Raw genomic sequence first — 20,964 nt, 5'->3', positions numbered from 1 at the left:
CTGTGCGTCAAGTGGTTTTATTGCAATCATGGCTGTCATTTAATTAGACAACTCTTCTCCGTGTGTTTTCCCTTGCTTACGAAAACATTTTGCGCCATAGGAAAGCAAAGCTCGATGAAGATTGCATTGATGAATGTTTGTACTTTGTACACGCCAGAAGTTTACAATATTAAGTCGCCACAGGTTCAATTGATGGTGTTGGTAATGATGATATAGTATATGATGCTGATATTGATTATGGTGATGATTTTTGATTTTAATAATGCATGTACTGTCGTTGATGATGATTATCATGGTAATGGTACTAATGAGATGATTAAAGCACTTGGTTAAACCGAGTGGCTTGAACGTTTCTGCCAGATATATGTCGCTTGCCTGTCCAAACCCCTACCCCATAAACCCCATTATAGTCTATTTTGTGGCCAATTATAGACTCCATCTTAGTCACTTTTGAGCAAGAGTAAGTTTTGCAATCCTAACTTAGTCAGTGTTTGGTTATGCATCTATCTTATAAAGCCTTTCAAATAAGTCATCCTGAAATGAATTGACACATTTGTTAAAAATTAATGTACCAACAAACTTCCTATTTATAAATCCCTACAGTACCATACAATACAATCAGCAATACAAATTTTATTGGGGCTTTTCAGAGACAATTATTAATAGTGTACAGGTAAACAAAAAAAAAAAGAAAAAAAAGTATCACAAATTGATTATCAATAAACTATTAAGAAACTATTTACATATAAATTTATGACATTAAAAATTGTTTTAAAAGCAAGGCTTTCATTTTACGTTTAAAAATGATAAGGGATTCACTTAATTTAAAATGGGGTTTTAACGCATTCCACAATGTTACAGTTCTGTAATAAAAAGATCTCTGTCCCGACTTGGTTTTAAAAAGCGGTATATTAAGCTGGGAAGATGATCTGGTCGTCCGACCACTGATATTCCCTCTGGAGATAATTTGAACTGAGGTAGTTTGGTACCTGACCTGTACGGTCAAAGATTTAAAGGCCAAGATGGCGTCTCTTAGAGACAGGTGGGACTTAACTGGTATCCATCTCAGGTCTTTCAGGGCTGGAGATACGTGATCAAACTTCCTTGTCCCAGAAACTATGCGAGCAGCGAAATTCTGTACTCCTTGTAGTTTGCGTATATTGCTGGCAGAAGTGTTCGACCAGACGGACGAGCAGTTAATACAACTTACTAAACACGAGAGAATTAATTATTGTAACAAGTATGTCTTTTCTAAATATATGTTTAACTCGGCTAATTTGCCCTAGGGCAGACATACAAGAAAGATGATGCTGTTTTAATTATGTGGTCGTTGAATGAGAGTTTACTATCAAACACTACTCCCAGGTCCTTAACAGAGTCGACGGGTAATGGTTTTTTACCCCGGAGGGTAAGGCGAAAATCCTGAAGTTTCGATATCGTTTGCCGACTTCAAAATACAATCAGTTTAGTCTTGTCCGGGTTCAGGAGTAGCCTATTATTAAAACACCAATTACGTAGTTTAATAAGATCATCGTTCATCGCGGCCATAGTCGGTTCACAGTCCTGCACTTGGAATGAAATAAGCAATTTAGTGTCATCAACGAAGCAGTCCGTAGAACATAATTTTCTGCAGACGACCCCAAAATTCCGAAAATGTGTAGCCCCATTCTAGTAACTCTATTGAAAATGCAGCCCCATTATGGTCAATCCAGTCGTTAAAATGCGACCCCATCGAGGCATCATATGCCATCCCATTCAGCAGCGACAGCAGCACAACCCCATTAGCCACTTAAAAGTACTCCCTCGGCGGGGGTGGGGAGATAAGCACCTCGTGGGTTCGCAATAAGATTTATTTTTTCCGGCTGGTTCCAACCGTTCCCCTTATTTCAGGTAATTGAAGCAAGCACGTATCTGCTTTGCCTCCTGCGGCAGCGTTATATTTCACATCCAGTCCTCTTTTATTCTGCACCGAGCTATTGAGGCAAGAGAGGAAAGACTGGACCCAAGAGAAACTCTCATATTTTCCAAAGGAACGTGATGGCACTTTTGTACACATTGATGGAAGATTTCTTAACTTAGAGAAAGTTTAGGCGAGTTTGGCCTAGTGAAGCTATTTGAGTAAAAAAGATTGTCAATTAACTCATCGATTCATCTCACTCGACATTGCATCTTGACTTCAATGAAACAAACATGGCGTCCGCGACATCCAGCGCAATCTCAAGATCCCAGGAATACTTAAGCTTTCGGAGCACTGTTCCTTTAAGAAGGGTAGGTTTATAAAGCTTGTATTTCGTTTTTTTGGCTAATAACGAGGCTTTTAGTAAAACTGATTTCTTCATTTCTTGCGGAAGTCATCACACTAGGCGCGTGGAAGCTTGTTTGTGCGCGCAAGAACAGCCCATCAATCGAAAACAAAATAATAATCACTTGATGTCATTGTCTGTTTGCTGTTATCAGTATGATTTAAAATATCAAGTAAGTGTTTAATCTGAATGCGTGCTATTGCTATGTTATTATTGCGGAAAGGCCACTGTAATGTAATTGTCATTATTAATTAGTTGAGCCAGCTAGTGAAAGTGCTTTCAGTAAATCATTACTTAATTATTATTATTATTAATCTTAACTTGTCTTGTGTTTGAAGTGCTTGATTGCTCAGTATAATAGTAAAAAATCAGTTAACGACACTTGCAGGCCCATGAGAAAGTACTAGTGGTGCAACAAAACAAAGACAACAACAATAAGAAATGGACTCAAGCAAAACTGACCTACGATATTTCAAGTCTTCATAAGCACTAACATCATGACCTAACAGCCAATATCATTGCAACTTATTAACCAGTGATGTCAATAACCAGACTTTGATACCATCAACTGACCTGATACAATTCACTTTGACTCTGAAGACAACTATACTGCACAGGTTGTCAAAATGTCAGTCACTGACAACAAAAATCCTATCCAGGACTACGCTGAAGCGGACTTAGCTGTTGTCAATAGGGCATCACCATAGAGCTGGGAAGTCCTAGCACAGAACACACTGTTTGCTGACTTTTAGCACCATCATTGTCTCTTTTTGTCTATCCAAAGCCAAAAATTAAAGGCTAATAACAACAGCAACAAAACTAATTCATCATTCACGTATGACTTCACATATTCCAAGTCCATTAATGTCCAGATCTGCTTATAGCTTTTCCCCATACCAGAGAAGATTCCTGGTGGAAATATTTTTACCTGGGTATTTTGCTTGCTTTATTGTTTAAGATCACAAACATTTATGTCCTTAGCTTAAATTCAATTCACTGTAAAGGAATTTTTATGAACATGCGTGTAGCTCTATAAAATAATAAATATTTTATAGAGCTACATGCATGTTTGTAAAATTATTGTAAAATCATTTGTAGAATTATTTGTATTTGTATTATTTGTAAAATTATTTGTAGAATTATTCTAAAAGCCAATGTCAAAGATAGGCCTTATAGAGACTTACTAGCCTGACTCGCTAGCAAGTCAATATGTTTTTTGCTAGCGTCATGAAAATTTCCACTGTGAGATTTTCAATCTCTGCTGGTTGAGTTCACAAGATAAACATGTTGCCATTTTTTCATTTATTATACATATTGCAGATTGTGGTTGACAGTTCCGATGACAAGGAATGGTTGATATATGATGCCGGACCTCGTGGTGTACGCTGTCCACTTATTTGTTTACCTCCAGCCAGCGGCACAGCAGATGTGTTTTTCAAACAAGTTCTTACCCTGTCCAGCCTTGGATATAGAGTCATATCCGTGAGTCTCCTATATTTTATTGATTTATAAGAAGTCATACCTTTGCAAGACTGTGATCCTTGTACTCCTGGGTGGATACTCCTAGAAAAATTCTGATGAGGGTGTGAAGTATGCTTTTTGAAACCATGACGCTTTATTAGACCAAAATATGTGGTTTTTGTTACTCCATTTCACATCTCAAACATTTTTTTCAAGAGGCAAGTGATTGTAAAAGCTTCCCAATGATGTCAAACCCAGGACCAAACAGTTAAAATCTGGAGCTAATTTCAAACCAAGAAGGGTCATATACCACACCCTTTGGTACCTCCCCAGGGTGCAAAGAAAGTCAGTTTTACAGCCTGCCATTTAAGCAAGCTGTAGCTAGCATGTACTTAAGCCCACAAGTGATTTCAACCTGCCCGCAAACCCTTTTTGATCAGCTCGATTGATTACAATCCTTCTGCAATTTGAATTTCCCCAAAAAACAGCACTTGCCCATCGGGCAAGTTAAGAACAAAAATAACTAGCCCGATAGCAAAATCCACTAGCCCCAGGCTATTGGACACAACTTTCTTTGCTCGCTGCTCCCCCTACTTAGGTTGTGATCCATCAGTGTGTTGAGAGAGTAAATGGTGGTGCTTCACAACTCATGCAAGAATGAAGAAATGTTTTTTAAAAAAGCCCAGATTAGAGTAATTCTTAAAAGGGCTATAGCTATGACAGCTTAAGTTGCATGTTTTTTGTCTGAAGAAGTACCAAAATAGAACCAAAACTACCCAAAACATTGTTGGAACAATTTAGGTTGCTAGGAAACTGCCCACCTACCCCTCCCCTAAGCTACACATTAACACTTACTTCTCACTTAAGGCAAAATGATGGCTGAGGGAAGGAGTAGGTGGTCGTTTCCCAGAAACCTAAGTTGTCATCCACATTGTTTACAACTAAAGTGCCAGGCTAATGCATCTGTTGCTGATGCAAAATCACAGTTTTTCGAATAGTGGAGAAGGCAAAATTTAGAGTTTTGGAGTTCAAAGTGACACCTTTTGCTTTCTTCCCTCTTTTCTTGCAGAAAATAATTAATTTTTGTGAAAAAAATTTTATCATTGGCAAAGTAAAAGCATATAGTTTAAAATATAAGTGAAAAAGTCAATACAGCTCTTGAAGAAATAATAACAAATAAATTGATACAAAATTATAACATGTTCATGCACAAACAGTTGTAATATTACAATGAGAAGATTTTACTATTATTTGGAGAAGAATTTTTGGAGTCTTTTGGAGTATCAAAATCTAGATCTACATGTATGTCAATTCTATTAACCTGACTGAATTGTGAAGCTACAGAATTTGTTTGCTCTGTTTTATTGTGTTCAGGTTGAGTATCCTGTATACTGGACTTACTCAGAATGGACTGAAGGTTTTAAGAGACTGTTGGATTTTTTACACCTTGATGAGGTTAGTACTGAGCCTAACATTACGAAAACATGCTCTATAAGACTGTCAGACTCTTGTTTTTATCAGCTCTTGCTTTCTGTGAACCTTGAATGTCTCAATTTTAAGGTTAAGTCAACATTACTACCACGTGCGGATCCACACCAGTTTCCATCATTTTACAGAAATCAGTCAGCTTTTCATAATAAACATATTTTTAATAATAATAGAACTTTCCAAGTTGAAATCTGGAAAATGTTTTCTTTCTCCAATTTTGGGGCATTAGATGCCCCCTCAATGAACCAGAAACCCGGGAAAGGGAACTTTAGGGAGTTAAAATCCAAAAAAAATCCCAGGGGTGCATGCCCTCAGGTCCCCTAGAAGCTTGCTGCCTCAGCCCCTCATTTAGGAAATTGGTCAGTATTTATCCTAGATCCACACCTGACTAATTTGGCTGATAAAGGATAGGTCAACACAGAGCTCACTTCATGTGATTCTATTTTTATGGTCCATGGTCCCCAGACTACTGTACTGTTATTTCTTTATTTTTCTATTGGTTATTTTGAGACTGGGTCAGTGTTGTGTTTAATGGCACTATATGGTAGTGTTTTGGGAGATAAGTTTGAACCCATTTGCCCTTGCAGCATCATAGTAGCCAATAGAAAAATATAATAAAGGCCCTAAACAGTGTCTTAAAGCACTTCAGCATGACACCGAGCCAACTCATGTGCCACCTCAAAAATGGCCAAATGTTATCAAGCCTCGGTTTCTTTCACCCGCCCCCTTTCACATCCCTTCCACAATTCTTCTAGGTCACTGTTGTTCAAAAGGTTTTTAATGCCATCTACTGGACAAATCTCTATCCAGTGGATAATGCAATAGATTTTCTTGCTACTTATCTGCTGAATAGCAATTTTTCTGACAGATAGCACACTCTAACATTTCAACAATTGGGGCCAGGTTAACAAATCTTGAAACATACATAACACTCATAGCTCGTGATAAAATTAGTCTAGAAAAATTTTTTCGTCTCTTTTAAATACGGTATGAAATTCTGTTTACTTAACTGATTGTGCTCCCATTTAATTTTAGTTACCACTAATGTTTTTATTGTGTTAGGTTTCTTTTTTGTGAGCTTCAAGATGTAGTTTTCGTTTTGTTGTAGAGTGTCTTTTGTGAATGTCAACTGTATGTATGTATGTTCAAATAAAGTTCTATTGGAAGAAAAAGAAAATACTCAGAAAACTTATTTTTTTCTTAGGTCCATCTGTTTGGAGCTTCTCTTGGTGGTTTTCTTGCTCAGAAATTTGCAGAAATGACCTACAAAAGTCCCAGAGTTCACTCCTTAATACTTTGTAATGCTTTTGCGGATACATCAGTATTTCAACAAACTGCAACTGCATCTACGTAAGTCAATACATTTTTATCTTAAGTCAAATGGCTTGCCTACAGGAGAGAAGTGAAGCAGTAGACTACAGAGCTAGAGGGCATAGGTTCTATTTCCAGTATATGTACGAGGTTCTCAAAATGACTGAGAAGTGAGGAATCCTCCTCTGCTTTGCTAATTAACAGTTGGACCTTTGCACGGCTCTCTTGACCGTGCACACAGAAATTAAGGTCCTTCCTGAAGGGGTACTGCAATTTTTGGGTTACATAGGGTTTCAAGCAGTTTAAACTGGGATAGGGTATATAAATCAGGGAGTGTGTTGGGTCTAGAATAAGGTGTCATATTCCAGGAAACTGATCAAGTGGTTGAAGATTTTAGTCTAGACTAGGGAAACGGGGAATTGCCACTTAAAATAAATATATAAAAAATCAAATAGATTTTGTTTTGGCTGGACTGTGCTAGTAACCTCAGTAGTTTCTGGAAAACAGTTACTCTAGGATAGGGGGGATTTGGGGAGTTCAGTCTAGTATAGTGTAGCAAAATTCAGCTGAACTAGCTCTGGTATAGGTTAAGGGTTCCAGGGTCCCAGTAACATCATATCCCCGCCCCAAAATTCCTAAAGTACCCCCTCCCCCCCGAGAGTTCCTTACTCCAGAAACATACATATTACTGTGTCCTCAGTAATTGAGGACACTCTAGTATCTCTTGGTATTCTGTGCTACATTCATTGACACTTCTTTACAATTCTTTGTATTTTTTTTTTGTGCTTTTGAATAGGTTCTGGGTGATGCCTGCTTTTGTTTTAAAGAAAATGATAATGAACAATTTCACAACACAAGAGGTTGATGAAGACATTGCTGACTCAATTGATTTCATGGTGGAGAGAGTGAGTGAATCATTTGTTTTTAAGTCAATTTACAGCAGCTTCAATAGAAATGTAACTTATTTTAAAAATCAAGAATTGTAGCCTCTGTTTTATAGACCATTTTACAGTTGTAAGCTCAGTATCCTAGCCCTTGGCTGAACGTGAGGCTGAAGTTGACCTTGAATTGATACAAACCTCTTTCCTTTTCTTATGGAAATTATGCTTAGCAAATACCACTTGGCATAAGAACAACAGAATTCACATAATAAAGCAGGAGGGGTCTGACAACTCCAGCCTCATTTCCACCTGTAACTAAAAAATGGTCTATTTGTAGATTTTTAAATGTTTATAAATTTTAAATTTAGGAATTGTAGAATAATCTATATGCACATGTTTTCTTCACTATTATTTTTGTTTAGTACTGTAGACGTCTTGACTATATGTCTATTCCCTTAGTGTCCTCAATTAGCTTGTATTAGCTAAACTCATCATCACTTAAATAAAGTTGTTATGTTATCTTGTTTTTTTTAGTCAATTGCATGTGGCCATCACTCGCCCACCCCCCTCCCCCCGATCTTTTTTGCTATCCAAAGTAACTGGTTGACCATACCCCAAAGTGGTTGAAATATGCAGAAATGATAACAGGCTTGAATTATGTTCACAAGTAATTCTTTTATGAAAGAGGAAATACTCTCCGGTTGGCTTGATTATAGCTTAATGGATAGAGCGTTGTGTCTGGTCATAGCAAAGGTTAGGGTGCGTTTCCCGGTCAAGCCTGAATTCTTTGAGGTTCTTTTTTAACCGCTCAAGCTGTCTACTCAACAGCAAGGATCATTACCACTTTCTTATCTTTATTCACAGTTCAAAATATCATATAGACCTATTTCAAAAAAGGTTGTCGGAGAGATTGGGGAATGGCAATTGTCAAAAAAAGATTGTACGACCAAAAGGATCTGTAGGTTTTGAATATTGATGGTAAATAATCTCCTATCTAAGCTAGTCAATGATGCCAGCTCCATTTATTGAAGACCTTCGATGGCAGGTTATATGGTTTGTCCATGTTCTTCAGCATTCAGTTGCAGAGGCTTCATTTTTCTTGGGCGTTTCTGAAAGAATAGTTGCGCCATATTTCTAAATTTCTCGTGACTGGCAAAGTAAATTTGGAGACAATAGGCTGTTCATACGAGGAAACATGGAACATCTCTCAATTGAAAAAATCATGATTTTCTTTTGTCTGCGGGGTCAAGAACCCTCAGACAAATGTTCATAGTTGGTGTATTCATTTTCACGCAAGGTGAACGCAACTTATGGTGGTAGCATATGCAGGTAGCTTGGTGGAAATTACAAGGACTATGTAGAATATCTTCCCATGCACTTTCATTGGTCTATTTGAGGTCACATGACATCTATAAACAAACCTTTTTTGCACCAAAATACTCTGAGTGGGCAGCATTGCAAAATCTATAACATTAGAGGCTAACAGTGCTCCGTTACACACAAATTTTTACGGGTTATATAACAAATTACTTAAAATAATGACTGTTCTTGGGAAGCTTGGCTTTTCTGTGGAAGTAGCTGGGTTTCATGCATTTAGTAGCAACAGACCTGAACTGAAACATTATAAATCTTGAGTTTGCCTTTTGTTAAGTAGAATATTATAGTACTGAGTATATTGCAAGTTGTTGTTCCTTTTATAATTTGGTTTCTAATAATAGCTTGAAAGCTTGGGAAGAAATGAGCTGGCTTCACGACTAACTCTAAACTGTTTGGACTCTTATGTTGAGCCACAAAAGCTGCATGGCATTCCTACAACCCTTATTGATGTAAGTTCATAGTTTATAGTAGTCCATAGTTTATTTGGGAGGAAGGGGAGGGGGGGAGAGTCCCAGAGAAAGTTCTATACAGGCAGTCTCCCCCAAGGTCTAATCCCTTACCCTTTTTTGACAGAAAAGGTACCCCTTTCCTTTACAAAGACACTCTGTCTATTGACAAATGGTACCCCTTTCGCATACCTTGTTTAGAACGTTGAATCCCTTTTAAGACTTTTAACAGCTTTAAGTGCATACATTCTTTAAAGAATGAAAAAAATCACAAAACCAGGAAATTTTTAAAAATTTTTAACTGCCATAAATTCTTCCATTAGCCCCTTTAAGTCTTTTTACAGACCCAAATGACAGATTTCTCTACCCTTGTTTAGTAATATCCAACTAGTGGTCTATTATCAGTGCTGCGTTCTCATCGGTTGAGCTACTACTAGGCTATATGTTATAGCCCACTAGTAGCAAAAAGCGCTGGCTTTTTGGCGGCAAAAAAGGTTTAAAGTCTAGCTTTAACTAGCTAAAATTTTTTTATTCTCGATATTTTTGACCTACTAGTTGGATTTTACTAAAACAATTATTCCTCTTGCCCTCATGGTCTCTGAGTCAATAGCTCATTCGGCTTTCAGCCTCATGGGCTATTGACTCAGAGCCCATTTACGCTCGAGGAGTAATTGTTAAATATACTTCAACCAGTAAAATCCCTACCCTTTCATATACCTGTCAGGCCTACAAAAGGCACCCCTTTCGGGCGGAGCCTCCTAGTACAAGCCATTATAGGGAGTACCCCCCCCCCTACCCCCACTAGGGAACAAAGCCACTGAAAGGGCAATATAACTGTTTTGCATCTAAAGAAAACGACAAAGGTTTACAATCTTCTAACATCCTAAGTGAGCTTATTACAACCTATTTGTCAGCTTTTGTAACATTTCAGAGAGAAATCATTAGTAATTCATTTATTAGGTTTTTGATGACTGTGCGCTGTCACAGCCAGTCAAGGATGAACTGTACAAGTGTTACCCAGATGCTAAGAGAGCTCATTTAAAGAAGGGCGGCAACTTCCCATATATTTGTAGAAGTGCAGATGTGAATCTCTATCTTCAGGTAGGTCTTTTGTTGGCAAACTTTTTTCTTTGTTACAAAGCGATAAATTAGGTGATAGATGGCACCAGGCATTTGATAAGAGATTATTTGATTGGATTTTAAATTACTTGTAAAGTTCCGGTATTTATTTTCAAATTCGGTCAGGTTAATCGATTTTGGAAGGTTTATCATACACTAATCCGGTTGCAGTCCTGCCAATTGGATCGCCTAGAGGACTTTTTTTTTTGCTGTTTCTGTAATCAACAAACATCAAAATGGACAAACACTCGTAAGTGTTTAACTCGTTCGTTGGATGAACGTTCAGTCGCTACGTTAATGTCTACGGTTCTTTAAGTGAGCATCCAAGTGACAATTTAGTCAACGTTTGGGTTTGATAGATTCGCACTTGTTTGGCCATTTTTAGGTGAACGTTTGCCTGTGTAAAGACCCGCCCTTTTCTCAAAGAGAAGAGTGGTTGTACACTGACTATAAGGAAGCAAGGCGTGAATTATGTAATTTTATGCGTCTTTGTAGATCCACCTTCGGCAGTTTCTTGGAAAACGCTTCAGTGCCATGGATCCCAAATTTATGACTGAAGAAGATATGATGTCGTGTGGTCTGTTACCATCTGCCGAGCCGCCGTCTGTTATGTCTTCAGACGAGGAAGAAGATGAATGATGTTTCAATTTGAATTATATTTTATAGATAAAGAGATAGGTTTTCTAATTACTGTGCCAGGACCAAAGCCCGGGGGGGGGGGACTCCCTATAATGGCCTATACGGGGAGGCTCCGCCCGAAAGGGGTACCTTTTTCAGGCTTCAGGTATATGAAAGGATAGGATTTCACTAGTTGAAGCTTCTGAAAGGGTAGGGAAATCTGTGATTTCGGTCTGTGACGGACCTAAAGGGGCGGGCTAACAATGGTTTAGTGATTTATTCACATATAGTACTTACAATGGATGCAGTGTTCTAAAGTAAAACTAGTATTTGAAAGGGGTACCGTTTGTCAATAAAAGGTACATGTAAGGGGTGCCTTATTGCACTTTTTTGGTATATATGTTGCGGTTTAATTTTATCCTCGGATTAGATTTCGTTCTCTTTTGCTTTTGTATATGGTAATGTGTGATAAGACATGATACAAACAAAAGAAAGTAAAATTTAAACCAAGGATGAAATTGAACCACAACATATAAAAGGAGAACGGATCGGACCTTGGAGCCGAGCTTCCCTGTAAAACATTTTGTTAAGGTGACTCGACCCAGTTTTTTTGGGGGGGTACCATCCTACTTTGAAGCTCTCTGGTATCCCCACCTTTACTTTTATCGTAAGTCTAACACATAGAATGGATAACATATAGATCAATCTACAATATAACATAAAAATTTTGGCGATCGGAGTAAATGTCACGTGGTTATAATGCCACGCCCCTTTGAGGTCTGAGTCGAAAATCTGCTGTTGCCGGCATTTTTTCGTGAAAATCTCTCGGCTACACATAGTGCGCATTAGTGCCTTGCGCTGAACAGAGTTTCACCAAAATCGCAAAGACCCAATTCGAGAAATTCAGCGGTTTCCAAATTTAGGTCATAATTTATGCGAAAATGATAAGCAAACTTTACACGGATTATATCTAATAAACTATGAGATTCATCTCTTTATTTTGGGCATCGTTATAACAGATGGGTCCTTGCAAGTCAGCAAAACGCTTTAGGGCCTTGTAAATGCGCGCGATTTCGAGCAAAGCAAACATATAGAAATTATAGTTTTCGCTATTTGTTGACGTTTGTCAGCGTTTAAGAGTCCTTCTCACGAAAAAAGCATTTTCTTAAAAATTCGTAGTTTTTTTTCCTTCAAATTTTTTCAGGGCCACAATTGATTAACTAACTACCCGGACTCTGAATTTCATGGTCATTGAAAAACTGTGACATTATCTTCTATAAGCCCAAACTTGAGTAAACATTGAAGATTTTTAGCGTTTTGGCTGAGTTTGTGCTTTGGGAGTTGTCTATTGTTTCTAGTCTGTCATTATACAGCATTCTTGTTCAGCACGCGTGCAATGACCGCGCTTGGCTGACTTCCGAATGCTCACCGAGATATTCCCGTCACGAGTTGGTTTAATTATTGGCTTGCATTTAACCTATGAAAAAATGATATTTTTTTAATAGTAAGTAGATTTAGTGTGTAGCACTTCTTGATTTTTTTGCAAAGGCACAAGAAGCACGAGAATTGATTAAAAATTGTGACTTAAACCTCTATGTATCACGCGATGGCCTGTCTTACTGTACCAAAATTATTATATCTCGGTGAGCATTCGGAAGTCAGCCAAGCGCGGTCATTGCACGCGTGCTGAACAAGAATGCTGTATAATGACAGACTAGAAACAATAGACAACTCCCAAAGCACAAACTCAGCCAAAACGCTAAAAATCTTCAATGTTTACTCAAGTTTGGGCTTATAGAAGATAATGTCACAGTTTTTCAATGACCATGAAATTCAGAGTGCGGGTAGTTAGTTAATCAATTGTGGCCCTGAAAAAATTTGAAGGAAAAAAAACTACGAATTTTTAAGAAAATGCTTTTTTCGTGAGAAGGACTCTTAAACGCTGACAAACGTCAACAAATAGCGAAAACTATAATTTCTATATGTTTGCTTTGCTCGAAATCGCGCGCATTTACAAGGCCCTAAAGCGTTTTGCTGACTTGCAAGGACCCATCTGTTATAACGATGCCCAAAATAAAGAGATGAATCTCATAGTTTATTAGATATAATCCGTGTAAAGTTTGCTTATCATTTTCGCATAAATTATGACCTAAATTTGGAAACCGCTGAATTTCTCGAATTGGGTCTTTGCGATTTTGGTGAAACTCTGTTCAGCGCAAGGCACTAATGCGCACTATGTGTAGCCGAGAGATTTTCACGAAAAAATGCCGGCAACAGCAGATTTTCGACTCAGACCTCAAAGGGGCGTGGCATTATAACCACGTGACATTTACTCCGATCGCCAAAATTTTTATGTTATGTTGTAGATTGATCTATATGTTATCCATCCTATGTGTTAGACTTACGATAAAAGTAAAGGTGGGGATACCAGAGAGCTTCAAAGTAGGATGGTACCCCCCCAAAAAAACTGGGTCGAGTCACCTTAAGTAACCCCCCCCCCCCCCCGGACCAAAGTTAAAACATAACAGATAATTATAATTTAATAGATCTGTTACAACATAAATTAAAAGGTTCTGATGACACCAATGCCAAGCGCCACGAAGGAAAATAGTTTCAAAGCGTGGAAAAAAATAGAAATGTTAGCTGGTGTGAGTAACAATGGCATCTCCGTTGTTTATCGTTTTTTTTTTAACTAGAGTGGAATCATTTTGATGATTGTATTAAGAAATATCGTATAAACCCTTTACAACAACCCATTGTAGTCATTGTAGAACAGTGTTGCAGAGTTCTGTAAACACTAAGTTCAGAGGAACATACGATTACATGGCACTCCGCACTAGGACTCCTCTCTATTGATGCCTTCTGTGCGGACTCGGTAGGGATTTATGCACTTGAAAATTACTGGATATCGAGAAGAAACTATTTCAAGAGATAGGGAATAATACATAGGCATACTCTTAATCCCCACCTATCAGGTAGTACTCTCAAATTTTATTTAGAGTGTTTTACAAGCGATTTTCTGTATGAACCCACAGGTTTGCAATATTTGGAACATACACGGGACGTGTGCTCTTGTTTTTGGCGGAAACTTTTACTGTCTGTAATATTTTGAGAGATTCAGCAAAAGTTGTGAAGTTGTTGCCAGCCATGTCGTGTTAGACCGTGAATATCAAGTTAGAATAAGTTTAACGCCTCTCAGGCCGAGGCCAAACGTCAAACTTTTCATGAAATGAACCAAACTCTAATTTGGGTCGATCCAAATTAAGTTAAGAATAGATCCTCTGCTGGGTGACACGTCGAACTGAGGATGCGTTGAACCGATCAACTGAATCAGACCAAAAAGCAATTTTAGCCGAACGAGGCTAAATATACATTATCATTCCAAATTTTTATTTATTAATTATTAGTTTAGCTCGTCGCATGTCAAGATCGACGTTTGTCCCGGAGACGATCTTCAGACGTTCTATCCGTCTGAAGCAGACGGAAAGAACGTGTTGGACGATCCAAACTCAACAGACGAACTAAACTGAGTCAGACGTCGAACTTTCCATGAACTTCTCACTAAGTGTGGTTCGTCTCATTAAAAGTTCAACGTTTGGTCTAGGCCTCGCTTTCCAATTTTCCTGTCATCTGAAACTTTGATTCGACATTAGAGTGGTTTTCGTTTGAGTGTCGTAAAACCAAAACCAAAGTAATTACTCTGACCAATCACATAGGACACAGACAATACATTGAACCAATCAAAACTCGAAGTAATTACATGTGGCTGACGCAAAGCGCGGGAAAATCGTGCGAGCGCGTCACAATTGGCTTTGGTTTTACTTCTGATTGGATGAAAAGGTGGCGCGAATCTTTTAAGCCAATCGCATCGTGTAGAAAGTGCAAAACCAATTACTTTTCGACACTCAAATGAAAACCGCTCTAAACTGAGGAAAACTCTAGTATTTTGAAAGGCCTCATCGTGAAGGGCACCTTACTCGTCCATGTGTGCGTCCTTGTGCCTTCCTCTTCAGTAATCGTGGGAGAGGAAAGAAGGTTCTGCTTAAATCGCGTCATGTTAAGCTTTGTCGCCTTTGCATTTTTATACAAACGTCCAAGCAATTAACTGTCTATTTGGCCTTGTGTCTATTTTTGTTGGTTATTTTTGCTATTCTTTCATTAAAAAAAATCGTAACAAACTAACCTGCGATCAGGCGTTCTTTTTTCCCAAAGAAAAGGGAGGAAGGACCGCCGGATCGCAGGTAAGTAACGAGCAAGAAAAGATGAATGCATTAAGTTCAAAGCCGACGCTTCCAGAACAAAACTGGAGATGAAAACGTATTGCAGATTTGAAATCATTTTGCAGAAGTTTACGAAATGTATAGTTATAACAAATATGAATTTAAAAAGAAGTAATAAATATAAATTAAGTATAACTTTCTTGATAAAATTTTTGCATCGACTGCACCTATGTATACTTGCCACCAGACCCATGCACTCTTCGGAGGGAGAAAGGGAATAATCTGAGGTTTTCACAATTCTATTATTACCGCCTCAATAAAATCAAAATTCCGTTGGAAAAATATATCCCCGAAAGGGAGTCGTTCGGTTCTATTATTTCCCCTAAAGGGGCATTCTTCCATGAGTCCCAGAGTCCATTTCCCTAAATGAACGCGAAAGAAAAACCCTCTCTAGCAGGTGTAGTGGAAATGTGGAATGACGTCATCGTGCTAATGGCGTGTTCAGCGGAGAAAGTCAAATAGAACCTATACGACCCTATACGCCACTTGCACATCTCTCAAAATGCACCTTATTTGCCGCCCAAAATTTTGCATAAGCATTGTTTTTCATTTCTCCTGGGTATTACAGCCGTCCCAAGAGAAATTGAAAACAATGCTTATGCAAAATTTTGGGGGGAAATAAGGTACATTATAAGAGATGTGCAAGTGGCATATGGGGGTACGCTAACTTGGTGTAGCTGCAATTTATGCATGTAAACCATGATGTGACATAAACTCGATAACCAAGATTAGAAGCTTATGCAGGACCTCCACGTCTTCCACAGCATTACTCTTAAGTTGGACGGAATTATTAAATCTAAAACCAACTTCTTCTTGGTCATTATAAACAGAAATCAGAACTAAAGATACCTTATTTCATAATTAAGGCTTTTGGAAAGTTTAGTAATGTTAAAATACTGATAAAATACTTTTACTCAACATACTCTAAGGCCCCTTTTATTTCATATGAAGAAAACCTGTTCTGGGTATAGGGTCACCCTGCCGAGTAAACTTTAGCGAGCGTTTATATGAGAAAAAAGTTTCCCCTTTAGGCCGAACCAACAGCGTTCGCACTGCTTTGATTTAGACCGCAACAGTGTTAGCTCCGTCGGTAGAGCGTGTGACTGCAGAGCGGGAGGTCGCGGGTTCGATTCTCGGAGCCCAGACCAATACTCAGGGTCTTAAAATATCTGAGAAATGAAGGTACTCTCTTTGCACTGCAGCAAGCGGCTTGACCTTCGCGTGGCTCGGATGACCACGTAAAATGGCAGTCCCTTCCTCAGCAGGAGACGTAGAAATAGTGTCCCCAATCAGTACTTTCGTGCTGAATACACTGACACTCAAATAAAGTGCATATATTTTCTCGCCTTGATCCAGTTGGCCTAGCTGGGCGCGCCAAAGTGTTCATATGGAGAAAAATTGGTCCAGTTAGGAGGATAACCCTACCATCACAAAAGAATGACCCGACTAGGTAAGTCACCTTCTACCCCAACCTCGTTCCCTGGGTTCTCGAGAGAACCCTGGGAACGAGGTTGCTTCTAGCCGAGCCAGCCTTTCAGCTCAGTTTCTCTTGTTGATGGTTCGCTTCGATTTGCAAGGAAATGTATGAAAAGTTGGCACGCCGCCCAGGGTGGAGGCGGTGACTCTTCTACTCGGGACCCTTTTTCTCCACGTAAATGAGGCTTAAGCCGTGCCACCCTTTTGTGATAGTAGAGCATCCTTTCAAGCTCTCCGATGGTTTCATTTAAGAGATTTTACACTGAATTTAGGTTAAATGCGCCATTTTTCATGCCACAGTCGTGGAAGAAAGTATAGAAAACTTTGTCTCGGAATTAACACGTTCCCTCTGGGCTTTTTATTACGTAGCGCGCTGACGAATATTCTTTGCCATGTTTGCTCTTACGATTATCTGGATCTGTTGAGTAATGATTTTAGTCGGCCAGACTGCGTGCCATCTTTGTGAAGTTGAAGTTAGCATATGTTAGCTTTAACTCGAAGTAGTCGGCCCAATAAACCATTGCGAATTTAAACCAACAATACAATACATAAATTAGCATGACATCCTTCTTTATTTCTTTCCTTGAACATAGATGAACAACTTATGTCATGGAAAAACTGAACGTGATTTATTGCAGGTTAAGTGCAGTCTTTTCTTTGCTAGTCTAATCGACTTGAATATATTTAGGTGCTACTGACATAACCGTTTACTTTTTTCGCCGATTACTTTCATTACGTTTTACAATAGAGAAATGTAAAAGAAAAAAAAAAGACGATACAAAACTTATTGAAGGATTTGTTGATTACATTGTCTAAACTGCATCTTTTGTGATAGCAACTTTAATGAGCTTGATTCCATATCTCTCTCTTGCATCATCGTCCTTGTACGCTTCCAGAGTGAGTCCATTGTTTAGCGATAGTTGCTTGCTGTATCCATCAGTCTTCACGTAACCTCCGTCTTGCGCAGTGTTGCAGTACCCTCTTTTTTCATCTAGCTTAAGGGTGAAGACAAACTGGCCAGGATAGAAGGAGTCTCTTGTTCTGGGCTCTCTTTTCCTGATTGTCTTCAAATATCTCAAAGTTTTCCCAGGGATGCCTTCAGCCCCACAGCAGGGTGCGTGGTTACGGTAATTTGATTTGTCTGGGATCATGAACCCAACAAACTTGCTTCCGTCTGAGACTCCAAAGATGATATCGCTGTCCGTGGATTGGCCAATACTTATGTCCATGGCGAGGGTTATTTCGATGGTCAGTGGAGTGGGTTTCTTAAAGAGACCAGGAGGAATCAAGGCAACTCTGAAAAGAACAGCATTTGCTGTGTGGCCTGTGGTGAATGTTATTTGGTCAGCGGTTGATTTTCGAGCCCTGTAGATGTAGGACGCATGTGCTTCCAGCCAAGTAGGAGTCATTGTCTGTTGGTAAATCAAACCTTGCTATAAAGAAAGGAGAGAGAGAGAAAAAAAATCATTGTCAACCCATGGCGAAACTGTCAAATGCTTAAACCAAACACTGTACAGCTGACTGTGAATTTTGCTTTGTCTTTCTTAGGACTGTGGCATTTGCAGCTGTTAAAACCGTTCATAATCATTCTATTGCCTTACTAGAACCAAAGTAAAAAATTTGCCCAATCATAACAAACGAAAACTTTGAAAAAATCAATCAACATTTAAAACAATTACATGCTGGTGACGCTAAGCGGGAAAAAACAGAAACGATCTAACGTACTATTTAACACTAACAATGCAAGAGCCCTTCACGACAGCTTTCTTTAAATCAAAAAAGCCCAGTAGACTGGTATATACCTGACACTTCCCCTGTGCACTGCAATTTTCGACGTCGATTTCGCCGATCTTGATACTCTTTCCATGGTTGTTCTTAAAAAGAATCGGACAGGAAATCGTAGTTCTGCGTGAAAAAAAAAAAACAAAATAGTTGGGGAGCAGAATGACATTTTGTCTGAACGATAAAAGTTTTTCCTGGCCATATATAAAGTCAATATACCGGTACTCGCCACAAGTAATACATTGTAAAATTTTTCTACTGCCTTTTTTGAAATACATCAGTTTTGCTGCTGCGAGCACGCTAGACGCATCAGATGTGACCCAAGTGGTCAACTAAGGCCATATTCATTCCGTCATCGCATTTGTTCAGTGGCAACTAATACTGAAACAATTCGAATTCGTGCTACAGTTATCGTTTTCTCGATTTCACTTAGCTTCACAGACAAACCATTACTAGTCTCGTAAAGAATCGGACAGGAATGCGCACTTCTACTTTTGAAAGAGTAAAAATTGACTAAAATAAAAATATCAGAAACAAAACTTAATCTGACCGGAATTTCCTTTACCCGAGTAAGACCCTGAAATTCAGATTTTTACAAATACTTGTTACACTTGTCACGTATATTTTATTATCGCAGAGCGAAGACTTAAATTGTTTTTTGTCCTAATTCGTACGGCTCATAGAATACCAGTGACTGGGAAGAGCGTAATATTCAGACGTTTAGCTGTGGTTAAAGCAAGAAGTTACGAAGCTAGCGGGTTCGAATTCTGTAGGTTTTCTTACCTTATGCTCAAATACGCAAGGAAAGAAACGAAGGCTAAAATCTTCAACTGCATTTTTAAGTCGTTGAAGTCCAATTACAAAGGCGCTCAAATCAGTTTGTGAAGTGAGTCGCCGTTGGTCGAGGCTAACTCTTAATTACCTCAAAAATGATGCCTGAGGTGATCATTCGGAAAAAAATCGTGAAAATCGACATTACTTCCGATTGTCATTAAATTTTGCACAAAGGAAATAGACAGCACCTCTAGCCAATTACATTGGCTAGTTTTAGCCTCCGGCCGCGAATCTCTTTGACGCACTAATTTGTTGGATTAAGGTAGAGAAAATAAAAATTTTTGCAACAGTTTTGTCTGGTTTGGAGAAAAACTTAAAAAAATACACATTGGTCAACATTTCAACATGATATGAAGGCTAAACAGACCACCCATCTTCCAAAAATAATGAACAACGTAGAATTTAGTATAGACCGCAAAACAGGCCATATTCTTGTCTAGGACGCGCGTGAGAGACCGAAAATATCATACTGGCGCTTCGCGCTTTTGAGAAGAAAAAAACGATTGAAACGATTGTTTTTAAGTGTAAATTCAGTACAAGTTTGTCAAATATACTACATTAACTATTATGCGAATTAGGTAGTAAAATACTATGCCGGATTTGCATACTTGAATTTGAACCAAAAAATCAATCAATCAATAAAGCTTTATTAACGGTATCACTTCATTAAAAATGCTCTTCCAGTGAGCCGTTTACAAAACAAAATTTTCAGAGAAACTACATTAATGCTAAAATATATCTATATATTAAGAAAATCTATCCTATAATTAATCACACAAAAATCAATCAACCTTAAAGGTACATTAAATAACTAAAATAAAATTCTATCTCAACTCCCTCAAGGCAATACCTGGTTCAAGACAAAGATAGGGCAGACTTGAAAGAGTTGAGATTTATCTCGTCTTTAAGCACATTTTCTAGGCCATTCCACATGACTGCTCCCCTAAAGCTAAAGGCCCTCTTAGCAGCTTCAGTACGGGGCCTTGGTACAAAAATGTTGTTTGAGGCACCTCGCACGTTGTAGGAATGAACCCCAGAGGTTGGTTTAAACATGTTCTTTAAACTCTCAGGGTAAAGGTTATTTAGAGATTTAAAAACACTTATTGCGAGCTGTTTAGAGCGTCTTTGCTCAAGGGTATCCCATCTCAAGTCTTGGAGGATATCCGCAGATCTTGTATTATAATCACTAAATGTTATAATTCTCACTTATGTCCAGAAATGCATGCAATGGCGGAAATGGCGAAACTGGCGAAAAATCGCCAGCCGCTGGCGATTTGAATTGGATGCCAAAAGTGGCCCCTTGGAGGCTGGCGATTTTGGCGAAAATGGCAATTTTGGCGAAATTGGCGATTTTGGCAAAAATCGCCATGCATGCAATGGCGAAAATGGCAAAACTGGCGAAAAATCACCAGCCTCTGGCGATTTGAATTGGATGCCAAAAGTGGCCCCTTGGAGGCTGGCGATTTTGGCGAAATTGGCGATTTTGGCAAAAATTGCCAGAGGGCTGGCGATATGTGGCAAAATATTCAAATTGGATGTCCAGAAATGCATGCAATGGCGAAAATGGCGAAACTGGCGAAAAATCGCC

General features: G+C 38.7%; 2 protein-coding genes across 2 annotated transcripts; one reads left to right on the top strand and one right to left on the bottom strand.

Annotated features, from left to right (window-relative positions):
- The first annotated feature begins 1,986 nt into the window (after positions 1-1,986).
- LOC140936955 (maspardin-like) lies at positions 1,987-11,479 on the top strand. Its single transcript, XM_073386466.1, has 8 exons — positions 1,987-2,268; positions 3,624-3,785; positions 5,139-5,219; positions 6,457-6,602; positions 7,360-7,468; positions 9,163-9,270; positions 10,228-10,368; positions 10,882-11,479. The coding sequence occupies exons 1-8, from the start codon at positions 2,191-2,193 to the stop codon at positions 11,023-11,025; spliced, it is 969 nt and encodes a 322-aa protein (XP_073242567.1). The 5' UTR covers positions 1,987-2,190; the 3' UTR covers positions 11,026-11,479.
- A 5,834-nt stretch (positions 11,480-17,313) lies between these two features.
- Positions 17,314-19,464, bottom strand: LOC140937198 (uncharacterized). Its single transcript, XM_073386731.1, has 3 exons — positions 19,326-19,464; positions 18,563-18,665; positions 17,314-18,193 (listed from the first exon to the last, which is right to left on the bottom strand). Exons 1-3 carry the CDS (start codon positions 19,376-19,378, stop codon positions 17,573-17,575), a joined length of 777 nt encoding a protein of 258 aa, XP_073242832.1. The 5' UTR covers positions 19,379-19,464; the 3' UTR covers positions 17,314-17,572.
- Between the last annotated feature and the right edge of the window lie 1,500 nt (positions 19,465-20,964).

The sequence above is a fragment of the Porites lutea genome, chromosome 5, assembly GCF_958299795.1.
Source record: "Porites lutea chromosome 5, jaPorLute2.1, whole genome shotgun sequence".
Classification (NCBI taxonomy): Eukaryota; Metazoa; Cnidaria; class Anthozoa; order Scleractinia; family Poritidae; genus Porites; species Porites lutea.
Note: the sequence above shows the minus strand (reverse complement) of the source record. Positions and strands in the feature narration are given on the sequence as shown.